The sequence below is a fragment of the Anoplopoma fimbria genome, chromosome 7 (genome assembly GCF_027596085.1).
Source record: "Anoplopoma fimbria isolate UVic2021 breed Golden Eagle Sablefish chromosome 7, Afim_UVic_2022, whole genome shotgun sequence".
NCBI classification, from domain to species: Eukaryota; Metazoa; Chordata; class Actinopteri; order Perciformes; family Anoplopomatidae; genus Anoplopoma; species Anoplopoma fimbria.
Genome location: NC_072455.1, coordinates 12411918 through 12425759, shown reverse-complemented (window position 1 = coordinate 12425759; position 13842 = coordinate 12411918). Strand labels below are relative to the sequence as shown.

The 13842-nt window shown below is 41.0% G+C and overlaps 1 protein-coding gene across 2 annotated transcripts in view; it reads right to left on the bottom strand.

The window, feature by feature from the left end:
* Positions 1-29: 29 nt before the first annotated feature.
* Positions 30-13842, bottom strand: part of LOC129093630 (equilibrative nucleoside transporter 2) — a 16310-nt gene continuing 2497 nt past the window's right edge. Inside the window, exons 2-13 of one of the 2 annotated variants that reach the window (XM_054601701.1) lie at positions 12492-12548; positions 11523-11604; positions 10409-10554; positions 9991-10130; positions 9429-9563; positions 9121-9218; positions 8561-8630; positions 7974-8170; positions 6984-7086; positions 3318-3403; positions 2654-2853; positions 30-2436 (exon numbers count right to left, since the gene is read on the bottom strand). In XM_054601701.1, coding sequence (XP_054457676.1) covers positions 2325-2436; positions 2654-2853; positions 3318-3403; positions 6984-7086; positions 7974-8170; positions 8561-8630; positions 9121-9218; positions 9429-9563; positions 9991-10130; positions 10409-10554; positions 11523-11604; positions 12492-12523 — 1401 coding nt within the window. In that variant the 5' untranslated portion in view covers positions 12524-12548 and the 3' untranslated portion in view covers positions 30-2324. Of the gene's footprint in view, positions 2437-2653; positions 2854-3317; positions 3404-6949; positions 7087-7973; positions 8171-8560; positions 8631-9120; positions 9219-9428; positions 9564-9990; positions 10131-10408; positions 10555-11522; positions 11605-12491; positions 12549-13842 lie in introns of those variants that run through there. The other variant, XM_054601702.1, reaches the window with a different exon arrangement.

Here is a 13842-nt window from a genome sequence, read left to right as displayed (position 1 = left end):
TTAAAAGCATCCATTTATTGACAGTAAAATCTATAAAGATGCATTGTGTACAAGCATAGTCACGAGTTCCCTTTGTTCTAACTCAAGAGCCATGATCTAGTAGCCCAGTTAAGATCCTCTGTGTGTCTGCCAGCATCGGTTTGTACGGAGTACAAGTGAACTGCACATAATGGATCACATCAAGTATTCCCTGCTGTTCTAATTACTACAAAGGAGGCAGACATCAGTATTTACGGTCAGTCCAATGAGATGTGAACACAACATGAATCCTTAAAATGACTTATCATTATTAAGGCTGATTATGACTGTTATACAACCTGCAGCTATGTACTGCATGAGAACTACCTGAAAACCTGCATTCTTTATACAAAAAGTTTAGAAGTAGAGAAGAAATATGAAATACATGATTACATGGTTTGAATTCTTCTGACTCGAGTTCATCATTACTGGTGCTGCATTGCAATTCTGTAGGAAATACGGTCCCTTTCAGCTTCCTGCTGAAAACATATTGTTCAGGTTTAAGTGAGCATCAACTGCATTCAAAGCCGACAAAAAGATGTCTGCCTGGTTTTGCCTCACATTGCCCATATTTTGTTTCCTGTAACATATATTTTGTCAAATATAAAATGCATGTTTGTTCAGTTCAGATTAAAAATTCTCACTAGATGTGAATGCAGCACAAAGCTAGTCACGTTTAAAAAAAATAGTCCTATTAATATCGCTCCCTTCATTAGGACTCAGCCCTTGTTGTGTTTGAAGCAGCAGCTGTAACAACACAATATTTAATCTACATGACACCTCATTCAGCAAAACTCAAATTAATCTCATTAACAGATTCAGTAACTTAAATAAACACATTGAATAATAACCATATAAATCAATCTCATTAAGCACTTTATCAAAAAAAAAAAAAATTGTTACCAAGAAAGTTAAATCTAAATAGATTGTGATGCTGATGAAGCATATATCTGGAGGAATAAGATGATACATTGTTTGAGCACTAAAGTGAGAAAAATAATCCCAACTAAACAAATTATTTATGTAATTGGAGCATGGCACATTGTTAGAAATGTCAAAAAAAAAAAAAAAAAAAAAATCCAATACTATTTAACAAACTTAAATGGCCAATACAAAATTTGTACAATACAATACTCTTATTTCCACATGATTTTATGGCTTACAGCAACAGGTACATTTAGTGACTTAACAGCAGCTGCCAGCTGTCCTCAGGAGAAGTTTGAAGGTTTAAATGAACTCAAAGTAAACCCTACTTCTTGTACTGAGCCATGAGTTGTTTCATGACTTCATGTCAATAGAAGAATGTTGTCATGCTTACATAACCTTTAACCTTTAACCTGAACTCTGGCATGTGTCACAAAGTATCACTAGGCATCTCCATTTCCTATCAGCCAGGAGTATTGTATGACCTCACAACGTCACAGCACAGCAGCGTTTTATGACCGACTGAGATTTTGAGCATTGGAAATTAGCAGTAGCAAAAACTGCTGTTATACACTGCATTTTATAATTGTTTTGCAATTCTTTATGTGTATGTATTTGTATTAAATAAATTAAAACTCTGAAGGGTTCCCGTCTTTTGACCAGTAGATGGCAGAAGTAGCCTTGCTGCATTGCTGGTCGTTTTGAGTCTCTCTGCAGTGTCAATATGGTAATTTCCCAACAAGAAATGTTAATTGTAACTGTAAACCAAGGCTCTGGGTTAGAGGCCCCCTGCCCACTTGGGCCCCTGAACCTTGAACCAAGTTGGCCCCTTCAGTAATCCATAAATGCCCATGAGGCAAGGTGTTTAACCTTTTTTGTTTGTTCTACATCTATAACAGAGCTATTTCATAAGAAAATACAAAATAAACCTAGGAAGAAAAATACATTAACATTTCTAATGTAATTATTCTTACAAGAAATAACATTTCAAGCCATCAATCAAATAAAAAAAATACAATAATGCATGAAAACTATCTACAAAAAAACTAAACATAAATACATCTAAAAATGTAGAAACACACAACAGTAACAAAAACACTAACCAGTAGTCATTCAGAGCAACAATACAGCATTTCCCTTATTCCTGCGTTCAAAGGGAACCTTGTCAGGCATTTATGAACAATACCACTTCATAAGCGGTGTTCTTACAGTGTCACCAGGGTGCTTTGTTCCCAAATCCGTCATGCCGTAACACACACACGCACACGCACGACAGATGAATGGACTAAAATGAGAAGGACCAAAACCATTTATCAAAATTCTCCCTCCAAGTATGTGTGAAAATATTCTAAGCTGTCTATGCAGTGCTGCATGTGTGGTGACTAGACCAGAGCCCGCAGAGGGAAGGACAGGGCGGCTCCTAAGGACAGACCCAGGGCCAGGAAGAAGGTCATCAGGGCCCCTGCTGTCTCTGCGTCCTTAGGCTCCACCAACCTGAGGAGAGAGAGCAGGTGGTAAACAAAATGTCAGCCTGTTTTGATATACCTGTAACAGTAACCTTTTTTCCTTAAGTTTGATGTATTGCTAAAAAAATGTCCATGAAATTGCTCTGAAAATAAGCTATTAAAGTCCTGCAGCGGTCATGATGGAGTGATGTATGTTTTTATTGCTGCATCTATTCAGCAGTAGTAATGAACTTGTTTGGACTCACTGTGGTGCGTAGGACATGGAGAGACACACAAAGTAGCCGCTGGACAGAGAGAAGAGGGTCATGATGACGGCGAAAGCAGCGTCGTGGCTGAAGTAGACGGGAAGATAGGAGCGACTCTGGACGTTACAGAGTAACAGCAGAGGGACGAACACCACCCTGGAGACCACCAGCACCGGGAACAGACGAGACTCTTTGCTAGGCTGCAAAGGGAGAAAGGGAAGATAGATGGAGGGAGTAAACAAATGAAATGAGAGAAGGTAGATAAAGTGAAGTGAGAAGCGGATTTGGAACAGGCGGGGATTTAAACAACAACAAAGTAGAAGGGGGAAAGGCAGAAATGTGGATAAACTGTCAGATTATATTTAGAAATAATACATGACGTCATTACAGAAAATTTCAGCGGAAATTAACCTTGTAAAAAAAGGCCTTTGTAAGTTAGTTTAACCTTAGTCTTGTTCTTGTCGTCACATACAGAATTAAAGCAGTGAATGTGCCGGTTGGGGGCTCTCCAGCAGTCAGAAATGGGCTATTTGGCATGTATAGTTAAATTGGTGAGATTATTGCTATACTGTCATGTGGATCTGGACAGGGATAATAATAATATGCATAATAAATAAAGATATATAAAAGAATAAATGTATTAATCATCTTATCGGATACTCACCCAACGTATCAAGGTGGTGACGGTCCGACCGAACCAGTCGTTGATGTTGAAAACCAAGAAGCAGCACACTGAGATAAAGAAGCGCTCTGAAGAGAAAATGGAAAGAGAGATTTGTAGCTAACCTCGACGGAAAGATGATAAAGATAGAAGTATGATAATAACAAGGATGACAAAATCTCAACCAATAAATCTTTTACGGACTTCTCAAATGACTCCTAGGTCACTGAGGCTACATCCACACTAATACGTTTCTATTTTGAAACAGGGTTTTATAATGAAACAGATCTACGTCCACACAGCATCGTTTTGGAGATGATTTCTGTCCATATTGTAGCGAGGTTGGAAAGGCCTGAAGTGACTAACAACCCGAGACATTCATTATCCCCCCTCTCTGATATTTCATCTCTACAGAGAAGGTTTCAATACACTTAAGCGTTCTTCCTCCCCTCTCTTCAGCCGTAAAGGCGTCAATGCTGACACTCCACAGGCTGAGAGGAAGATCTCAAGTCAGCCCGGGAAATACGAACCAATGAATACCCTCCTTCCTCACCTCCCCCTCTCTTTTCTAGCTGATAACGCGACATCTGGAAAAGATGTGGGTTATTTGTTTAAAATGTTAGATTAGTCAATTTACTAAACAAGACTGCTGACACTAGGGACAAAGGAATCCCAAATCTTGACCAAAACAGAGCCATAAAATCAAGCCACACCCTGGGACCCGACACCTATCTTGAACAGCTAAAACCAGGAGACTTGCTTTGTTCACTCTCTTATTCCTTTTATTCCTCTTGTCCTCTTCGTTTTTGTCCGTGTTAGGCGTCTTGTTAAGTGTTATTTTATTTTAGAACAGCAGCTTTGCCAGTATTTTTCCTCCTCAAACTCCTTGGAGCATCTTAGAATCATTCTTTTAAACAAGCCTTATTTTTAGTGAACATCTGTTGATCTCGTGAGACATCAACTTTAATTATTATCGTTTAGGCCAAAACGAGATTAGTTGGTGACTATCAACAAGTAGCCTCAGTTATCGAACTATTCAGAGCTATATCCCTCTCCACACACCGGACCGGATCCAACGCCCGTCTTGAAGCAAGACACAAAGAATTCAGAGACTTTTGCCTGCTGACGGAGGGAGAACCCCGGAGACAACGGAGAGCCAGCGGACAGCCACAGGTCTGTGAACCATCACCTTCACCCTCTTCACCTCCGACGGACCGGAGAGTCCGACGGCAGAGCTGAAACCACCAGGACCGCTGAAGCAACGGCAGAGACCCGCAAAAGGCATCCGGACCCCTCGGCACAAAGTAGGAACATTCAACCGTACTGTGATCCAGAGTTGGTGTAGGAGATATAGAAGCTCTGAATAATAATATAGGTTCACCAGATAGAGCAGAGATAGGAGAAAGAGGAGACCTCAACTTTTCTTCACTATTTGGTATAATATTGCCTGATTATTTGAAACCCATTCATTCATGTTTTGTATTGTTCTTCAATTATTAATCTTGTCATCCATTCATTTAATTCCCTTTTTAATAAATTACCCATATATCGCCAAGCCGTTGTCTGTCATATTGATTCAAAAGGTTGGAGCTATAAGGTCACTGAAATCAGGACTTACGCCTGAGATATTGAGACTGGATAATTTGTCACCAAATTATTGATCAGATTTTTATTTTTATTTCTTCTATTCAGAAGTGGTGCCCCGCAATTTTTATCGTAAGCAATATTTTATTTTAATGTAGTCATAAACAACGCTACAATATTAACACGCCTGATTATGGCATGCGGTTGCTGGTGTAAACAGGAAGCAGATTGGTGGCTTGGTTATAGAGAATACAACAGAGTATTATAGTACTATTTAATAATAAAAAGTCAGGCTTGAAAATTTATATTTTCCTCTATAATCTCAAACAGACAAAAAGTTCTATTTTCCAAACTTAGTTACCAGGCTTCAGGTCTTTCCCTCTCTCTCACACACAAACATAACATTCATTTTAACATGAACACTTACACATCAAAGATTTACTAGGTTATTGCTCAGGATATGTGGTCAACACACGTCTCTCACTCATTTCCTCTCAGTTTTGTTGTTGTCTGTTCTCCTACTCGTAGCTCTACCAGGTGGCTGGAAATCCCTGTCGTACTAGAGAGCATTTATGCTTTTGTTTGTTTACAGCTTCTTTGTAAACTTTACAATAATTGTGCTGAACAAAATAAGCATTGATAAGAAAAAGAAAGTCCTCAGTTTTCTGTCCATCTCCCTCATCAAAAAAACGGGACTTCAAACGTCGGGCTGATAATGCAGCTGAGCACACTGAGCACGCCGCTTGCTAATTGCTCCAATAACAGCTTGCTTCCTCCGCATGTAGGCAGAAGTAGCATCATAAAATGCTGAAATTAACTGCACAACAGCCACTTGTATAGACAACAAGGCCAGCCCCGCCTGTAATCTGTTATCCATGTGGATTAACCTGGTAGTCGGTCGATAATCAAGGCTGTTGTTTGTTTTCTTCCAGCAACGTGACAAATCAGGACATGTTCTGACTGCTAACACCCAATCAAGTAGCCTCGATTTTCCAGGTGCCTTGATAGACTCCCAGTGGACAAGACTCTTGACAGTCAAACCGTAAAGGCTGAGCCTACAAGGATTTATGACCCCACCTTTCTTGTTTTACGAGCATCTACATTACTGAGGGACAGAGACATATCCAATTGTTATTAAACTACATAAAGGAACTTAATGCAAAATAACATGTACCTTAATTGATATGCTAGTCCTAGTCTGACAGGGTCATGTTTTTTTTTTTGCATTTGTTCTAATTTTGTTCTGTAGTCATTCAAAATGCATCTTAGATGACTGACTCACCATATTGTGTCATAATTCAATAATTGTGCAAACTTAAAGTGGACCAAATCTTGGAGTGGAAACATCGGAGTTTATATATAATAAGTATAGTTACGTCCATGATAACCAAGTCTTTGAGTTTCCTGCAATATAAACTGGATGTTGATTGTTTTGCCTGAATGTTTTTCTCAACCAAAGCACAGACAACAAGCCTGTCGGTTCCAAGAGGGGGGAGGGATGTTCTCCCCCTCCCTGAGTTGTCTCTCACCCAGAACACCATTTTGTGCTGAAATGTTGAGGGTAATCCTATCTATTCATTCATTTATTTAGTATGCATATATGTATACATGTATATCTACATAGGTCTGTCTGTGTCATGACAACAATGTCTATCCATGTTGAATAATTGTTTAATTCATTCTTACTTTAAATGATCAGGGTTCTTTTGGGGATTGGTAACGTTCTGTGCATGAGATGGCCCCAGCTTTCAAATATGGAAGAGTTAAATAGACGATGTAAGTAACTAGTATTAATTCTGTAATTAATATGGTTAAATGACATTATAAAGACAGTTGTTTGGACGGCTCTGCAGCCCCTGTCTCAAAAAGATAAGGGCAAGAAAAGTCAGAAAAAGGTCTTTGACACTAAAGGGTTATCTGCACAACCCGACCCAACCGCCCAGCAGGACAGGGAGGTGTGGGTAGAGGGCAGTTCGGTCTGTCTGCTGCCTCGATAGCCCACTGCGAGCCATAACATCAACAGGCTGAGACGACAGCCAGTCAACAGTCACCTAATCATTAACTGGAACCGAGTGGAGGTCATACCCCATTTTCCTGGGAAAATGGTCTTGACATCTGCAGTGACGGCAGGAAAGACAGACAGAGTGACTGTGAACACAAACGTCACACAGAACGCCATCACCCAGATCTAAAAATGGAAGAAAGGGAAAACTTATGAATATTTTTAAACTTTAACTGGGATTGAAATGCTTTTATCTTAAAAGGGTTAGTTGGATTTTTTGGAAGTGGTGTTGGATGAGGTACTTATCCATAGTCAGTGCAATACTACAGTAGATGGAGTTTGGAGAAACAGACAGGAGTACCAGCACAGGAGTAAAGTAATGTTCTGCTGTGGACAGAGGCAGCAACAAAACATTTTATAGACACCTGAGAGTAAAATCAAAATCAGTTTAAATGTACGCTATATTTAGAATATTTACACCACTTTACCTTGCTGTCAGACAATGGGGAACTGAAGCCGTTCTATCCATCTATGCTATCTACAAAGCCACAAGACTACATTGACAAAACCAGTCATTTAACCTTGCAGAATACAGGACTTGCTGCTTTGATTGGTCAGTTAGTTTGTCATTGTGTTACTTTGGTGTTTAAAAAGGGTTAGTTAGGATTCACCTAAGTCACACAATACTACTGACAAACTAACCATCGAAGCAGCAGTAGCTACCAGCAAGTCCTGTGTTGTCAGGTCAAATTACTGTTTTTGTCAAAGAAATCTTGCGGCTTTGAAGAGAGCATAAAAAACAACTTCAGTTCCCTGAGGGCAAGGTAAAGCAGTCAAATTAATCTAAATATAGTGTACATTTAAACTGGTTGAAATATATTTTGCTGCTGCCCTCGTTCACAGCAGTACATTGCTCTGCCCCTGTGCTGGTACTGCTGTCTGGTTCTCCAAACTCCATGTTCTGTCGAGAAATACACTGATTATGGAGAAGAACCTCGTACAAACCCCACTTCAAGAAACCTGAACTATCCCTTTAAGTTAATTTCTAATTACCAAAATCACAACTGTCAAACCTTTTTGAAGACCTCTATGACCGAGGCCTTAGCTTGTTCCTTCTCGACCTGCTCCAGTGACAGGAAGGCGCCCTTTGTTCCGTCTGGACTGGGGTCCACCTCGTCCTCAGCCGCACTGTCACCCTTTTCTGTTGTGCTGCTGGTCGCTGTGCCGTTAGCATGGCCATTCGGCTTGCCGTTCTCCACGACGCTGCTCTCTGAAATTGAATATATACAGATAATTCCAAAAAGAGTTTGAGTCTGTGTGGGCCTCTTTGAGTCAAACAGGCTCCGTCTTTGTCTGTGCACTGCCTGGACTCTTATTGGATAAACAGAGGGTCAACTCCCTTAACGAGATAATGTTCCACTGAATTGATTTGATTCAACCAGACAGTGAAGCACAGAATCGTAAACTCCGTGGCAAAGCAAACAGATGCTCTCTCACTGTCAAACAAATGTTTGTTCATCTCAATTCTACAAATGTTAAATAGCTTGCACTTTAAAATGATAACACATGATGGAACGTGTCCCTGTGGTGTCAACTTGGAGACAAATGACAATAATTCAAACGGTGTGAAAAAAGGAGTTTGTTGAAGCAAAAATGTCACCTTTTAGTAACTCGTCCGTGGTGCCTGCCTCGTACCTGTTGCTTTTGTTCAGATAATACTGGGCAAACTCCTGTGTGGAAACACCAGACAACACAAATTAGGTCTTGAAGCTGAAATACAACAAGTGGACAAATAAGAACGTGGTTTATGCAGTAGGGCTAACACCTCTGTCGGCTAGATTGAGATTAGTGAGAATCTAGAAAGAAAAAAAAATCTTGACTATCTTGGTCAAAAGTTATCAAGTAAACTCACATGTAATTAGAGCAAGTTTTACTTCGGCAGCCCCAAATGCCACCAAGAGGCTCCTGTTTCACCTTTGAGGATTTGATCGTCACAAAATCTCTCACAATTTGCAAACATTACTATTTAGCTTTAACCCAAATTTTACTGTCCGCTAAAAGTTTTTTCCACAATCCAAATAAAGCAAACAGCATCTTAAAAAGCCTGATTTTGTATATGCTGATCTAATGATCATGGGTCAACAAAGAGATGATAGCCGTTTAGGTGAGGTTGAATGGATTATGGGTAATGTAGTCATGCAGAGCTGGGAGCTGACTGACCAGACGGGGCAGCAGCAGGTAGCTGAAGAGAGTGACCAGCGTCCCCACACATGGCGTGATGAAGTAACCCAACGCTGCTGTCTCAGAGTCTGCGTCGCCTGAGTGACAAACACACAAGTTAGCTAATTCTAGGAGAGAGACCCATCAGATGAAAGAAAACACCATTCAAAACATGAGCTGTGTCTTTGAAGCACAACAGAGTGTGTTGCGTGGTGTCATGCTGATTTGACTAGCTTGAATGTCCTCTGTTACTAGGCAACTGGGGATTAGGCAGCCGCTGGCGTTTTGTGTGCATGTGGGTGGCTCACTGGCTATGGCTAGCAGCATGGCGATGGCAGCGAAGGTCCCGGCGAGGCCCTGGCCGCTCATGAAGATGGCGCTGAACTTCTGAGGGAGCAGACCCACCAGGCCGAACAGACTGCCCTGCAGCACGGCCCCGAACGCTGGGGAGAAGAAGCATCAGTTAATTCAACACCATTAAAAGGGACATTTCAGATTTTCTTAAAGTGGTGTTCCTTATCCATAATCAGTGTATTACCTACAGTAGATGGAGTTTGGAAGAGCCGTCTTTACAGCAAGGTGAAGCGCTGAAAATAGTCTAATTATAGCTTACACTTAAACTGATTTAGATTTTTTAGGTGTCTATAATAAGTCTTACTGCTGCCCTCATCCACAGCAGTACATTGCTTTGCTCCCGTGCTGGTACTTCTCTCCGTTTCTCCAAACTCCATCATACAATGACTGTGGAGAAGTACCTCATACAACACCACTTCAAACAAGCCAAACTATTCCTTAAACTAGAATGTACATATATCTGACACTACTCTGAGCCTCTCAGGCTTTCACTCACACAGAGTCACACTGACTTACAGTTGATAAACCAGATAGTTGCCATGGTGACAGAGAAGAAGCGGTCTTCCTCCATGGGCACTTTGACCAGCACTGCTGTGAGGATGAAGAACAGCAGGATAAAAACCAGACTACCTGCGATGCGCATTGCCTCAGATATCCTGAAACAAGAAACACCCACATCAGTCATTTAACCAAGAACCCACCTACATCAAACTGGATTAGATATATAAACCACAGAAGAAGAAGTCCTATATGCATCTTTGTAATGTTGCAAGGTCTATAGCAAATGCACAACAGTAATTAGATACATTGCTTTTGGGAAAGTTAACATCCTTCTGTGTATGGAAAAAAACAACTTCTTATTAAGAGCTTTGGCATGTTGCCCAGTCCAGATAGAGAGTCTGACCCTGACGTAACGTCCAACCCTGTTACTGACCTCTGATAGAGGAAGGAGTTGAGCAGGGTGAACACCAGCAGGGGCAGCTGGGACAGCAGGGTCATCCAGTTGTTGAAGAAGTACTCCTTGCGGACCACCGTGGTGCCGTTGCTCCATTCTGTTGTGTTTAGGCGACCTTGAAAATACTGCAAACCCAGAGGAAACAGGACAGATGTTGGATTTATCTTTACATGGAAACATATCTATTAACCACAGATGGAAGGGAAATCCCCCAGGTTCAGTGTCACCTTAACGCTTCCTTCTCTTTAGAATTTACAAGTTCAGTTTACATTGTTGGTTTGTTCCACAAATGATCCCTAGTGAGCTCAAAATAACTCCCTGAACTCTCTTGTCAAAAAACCTGCAAGATATACTTCTGCTTTTTCATTCTGATATGTTTTAAACACGTAGAGGAACAGTTACATCCTCGATCATTTTAAAGCTGGAATTGTCATGTCTTTGTATCAACAATGGGTCAAATGATCATGTGTAGTGTAAGCGATGTTGCTCATAGTGACACACTAAGAATTCTTTCTAGCTTTTGTTCTAGAGCCGTGCAGCTCATTGTGCTTTGGTTTCACAGCCCACAACTTCACTAATTTGGTTCATTCTATGCGCAACAACAGGTGTTTTTGGTGGAAACCCAAACATGTGGATCACAGGTTCTCGTGCGGTGATCCGCATGGTTACCTTTAGTCACATGATAGACTGTGTGGATTTATGGGTCCCCCTTACATTGTAACAGATTACCCCCAGTACGACATCAGCAAATAACTTAAACCAATCGCTACAAAATACCAATATGACAAATCTAATCCATTGTGTAAACTAATGGTAGATACGATAGTTTCTTTAGATATTTTCTTGAATGATACAAACAGCTTATTGTCCAGAAGACCACTGGCATCCATCCAGCATGTGATTCTTTAAGAGGTTTAAGTGGTGAACCACTGGAACATTTTCCCCGGCTTTTACACAGATCTGACTGGGAAAACAACGAGCCACTTTATTGACTGAGTCTAATGGTTTTGATGTAATACAATATCTAAGCAGAAGGCACAGATAATGGGTCTGATTAGTTCTGAAGTCTTTGAAGTAATTGCCATGTTTTTACCAATGAGGCAGTCATGAAGAAGTTCCATGGTAGCAATGTTCCCAGGCCCAGAATGAAGAAACAGATCCCCACTAGGCAGCCCCTGTGGATGGGAAGTAAAGAGTGTTACAATGTACAATAAGGATGCTGCAGCACTGGCCGGTTAATGTATTTACACTCAGAAGTCAACTTTATGTACAGTTGTTTTGCCAAAAAAGGCTTGCTGATTATTCTTTTTGCCAAGAGGCATCCCAGCATGAGAAGACAGCAAACTGCTTCAAATGCATGGTCCAGCACACAGAATACAGGGCTGGGATATTTAATGTAATTTATATGGGTACTGCTGCTGCGCCAAAATAATTCACTAATGTGCCAAATGACATGTGTCCTTGCAGGATGACATTATCTTCACAACTGGAAGACATAACTCGCACTGTACTGTAATTTTGTTCTCCTTCTTTACATTCAAAATAACAATGTGTCAGCGTTTTCCTTTTCTCTTGTCTTTATTTGCATATTTGGTATTGAGGTATTCCAAAATTAAACAGAAAGTAATCAAGTTACATTACTTTAGCACTACTACTAGGAACTAGTAGTTTTTCGAGCACCAGAGTCCCTTTAGAAAACTTCTCATTTTACTGCAGCAGGGTCTGACAGTCTGCCCCAATCAGTTCTGGTTCTCATATGCCTCCCTTCCCTCCAGTGGGCAACAGGTTATTAGTTATTGTAAAGTTACCCTCCCAACCCTGGTAGCAGGGCTGTATTAAGTTACTGCTAATGTTCTTCTACTGCTGCTTCACATTGAAAGCGTTCAACACATGGACTTAAATGTGTAGCAGACACATGAATGCATTTAAATTCCACAACATCGCTTGAAGAAACAGAAACAACAGAAACTGTCGTCGAGAGCAAAAACATCCTTGAGGAACTGTGGTCCCAAGCAAACTGTTTATAGTGAGAGTTTCTTGTTTCCATCAAATTCTCACTCACCGGTCCGGAGGAGCATCTCTCCGTTCCTTCATCCTGATGTAGGAAGTTCTGGTGAAACTGCAAGGGCAACAGGACAGAACGAAAGTCAGCGGCATCTTCAAAGATAACAGAGCGAGTAATTTGTTTTCCCAGATGCCCCTCTGCCAAGGTTTCACTGCTTAGAGATGCAGGAATACCTTCACATTCTGGCGAGAGGCTGCGAGAAGCTGGCAAACGGCTATAAATAAAATAAAAAATAAAAAAAACTGTGTCCAAAGAAGTGCTATAGAGAGGACTTATGGACGTAAGCTGCACAAACACTTAAGTATAAGACAGAACTACGGTCTCTAAGAACTTGTAGTCTAATATGAGTTTGTGTGGTATGTGTAGTATGTGAGTATTGTTAGCCACTGAGCTACATAGAACAGCATAGTGTATAGACCCAAACAAATGACCCGACTATGTGCAGTTTCAAAGACTTTCCATTGAGGCTTTGGCACTGGAACCAACACCCTGAGGCCTGGAACAAAAATTCTGTCCCTCTTTAATGTGTATAGAGTCAGGAAACTGAGAGTCCACTCCCCATGTACACACCACAGGACTGAAAAGGTGCTGGCCTACTCACTGGCAAAGCTATTTTCCCCTCTCACAGAACTGCCACTGGCAGTAAACAGAGTGGCTGCTCTGCTTGTTGTGACCTGTTGAGAGGCTAGACACATAATAGAGCTAGACTCACATTTATCCTACTTTGGGAGTCTGCACTAGTTCCTAAAATACAGCTAATAAACACGCAACAAAAGTTGAACAACTTCCGTAGAACATCTGACGAGGAAATTAAACTGTGTTTTTTCAGCTGTAGAGTATGTGGTGGGAGAACTCGTTTTCCCACTGACTACACATTTTTATTTTTATTTTTTGCATCAAGGTTTCGGGTTTCTGTTTGTGTGTCAGCGTTTGGTCTACTTCCTTAAACTTTTCAATCAACACCTTTGTCTTTCCACACACAAAAAGCAGGTTGGTAACGAGACCCAAAGACAGCTGCATCATTCTCAGGAGGACACTTCAGCATTACACAATTCAGTTGAGTCTACATCCTTCACACGCCCTTCATGTTCCACGGATCACAGGGCCTTGTACACAATGTCACCACCTTCGATAGGGAGAGTTCAAATACAAGCCCGTTTTCTCCCTGGTGAGACGGTTGGTTGGTTGCACAGCCCGACAGCAAACAGGATATGGTTCTCAAAGCCAGTAAATCAACTCAGTCAAAAGTAATTACAGTCTAACTAGAAAGCAACAAACGTTTTAGGCAGCTGAGCAGAACAAATTAGAGCCAGCTAGCAAATCATGGACAAAGTGATGTGGACATGCA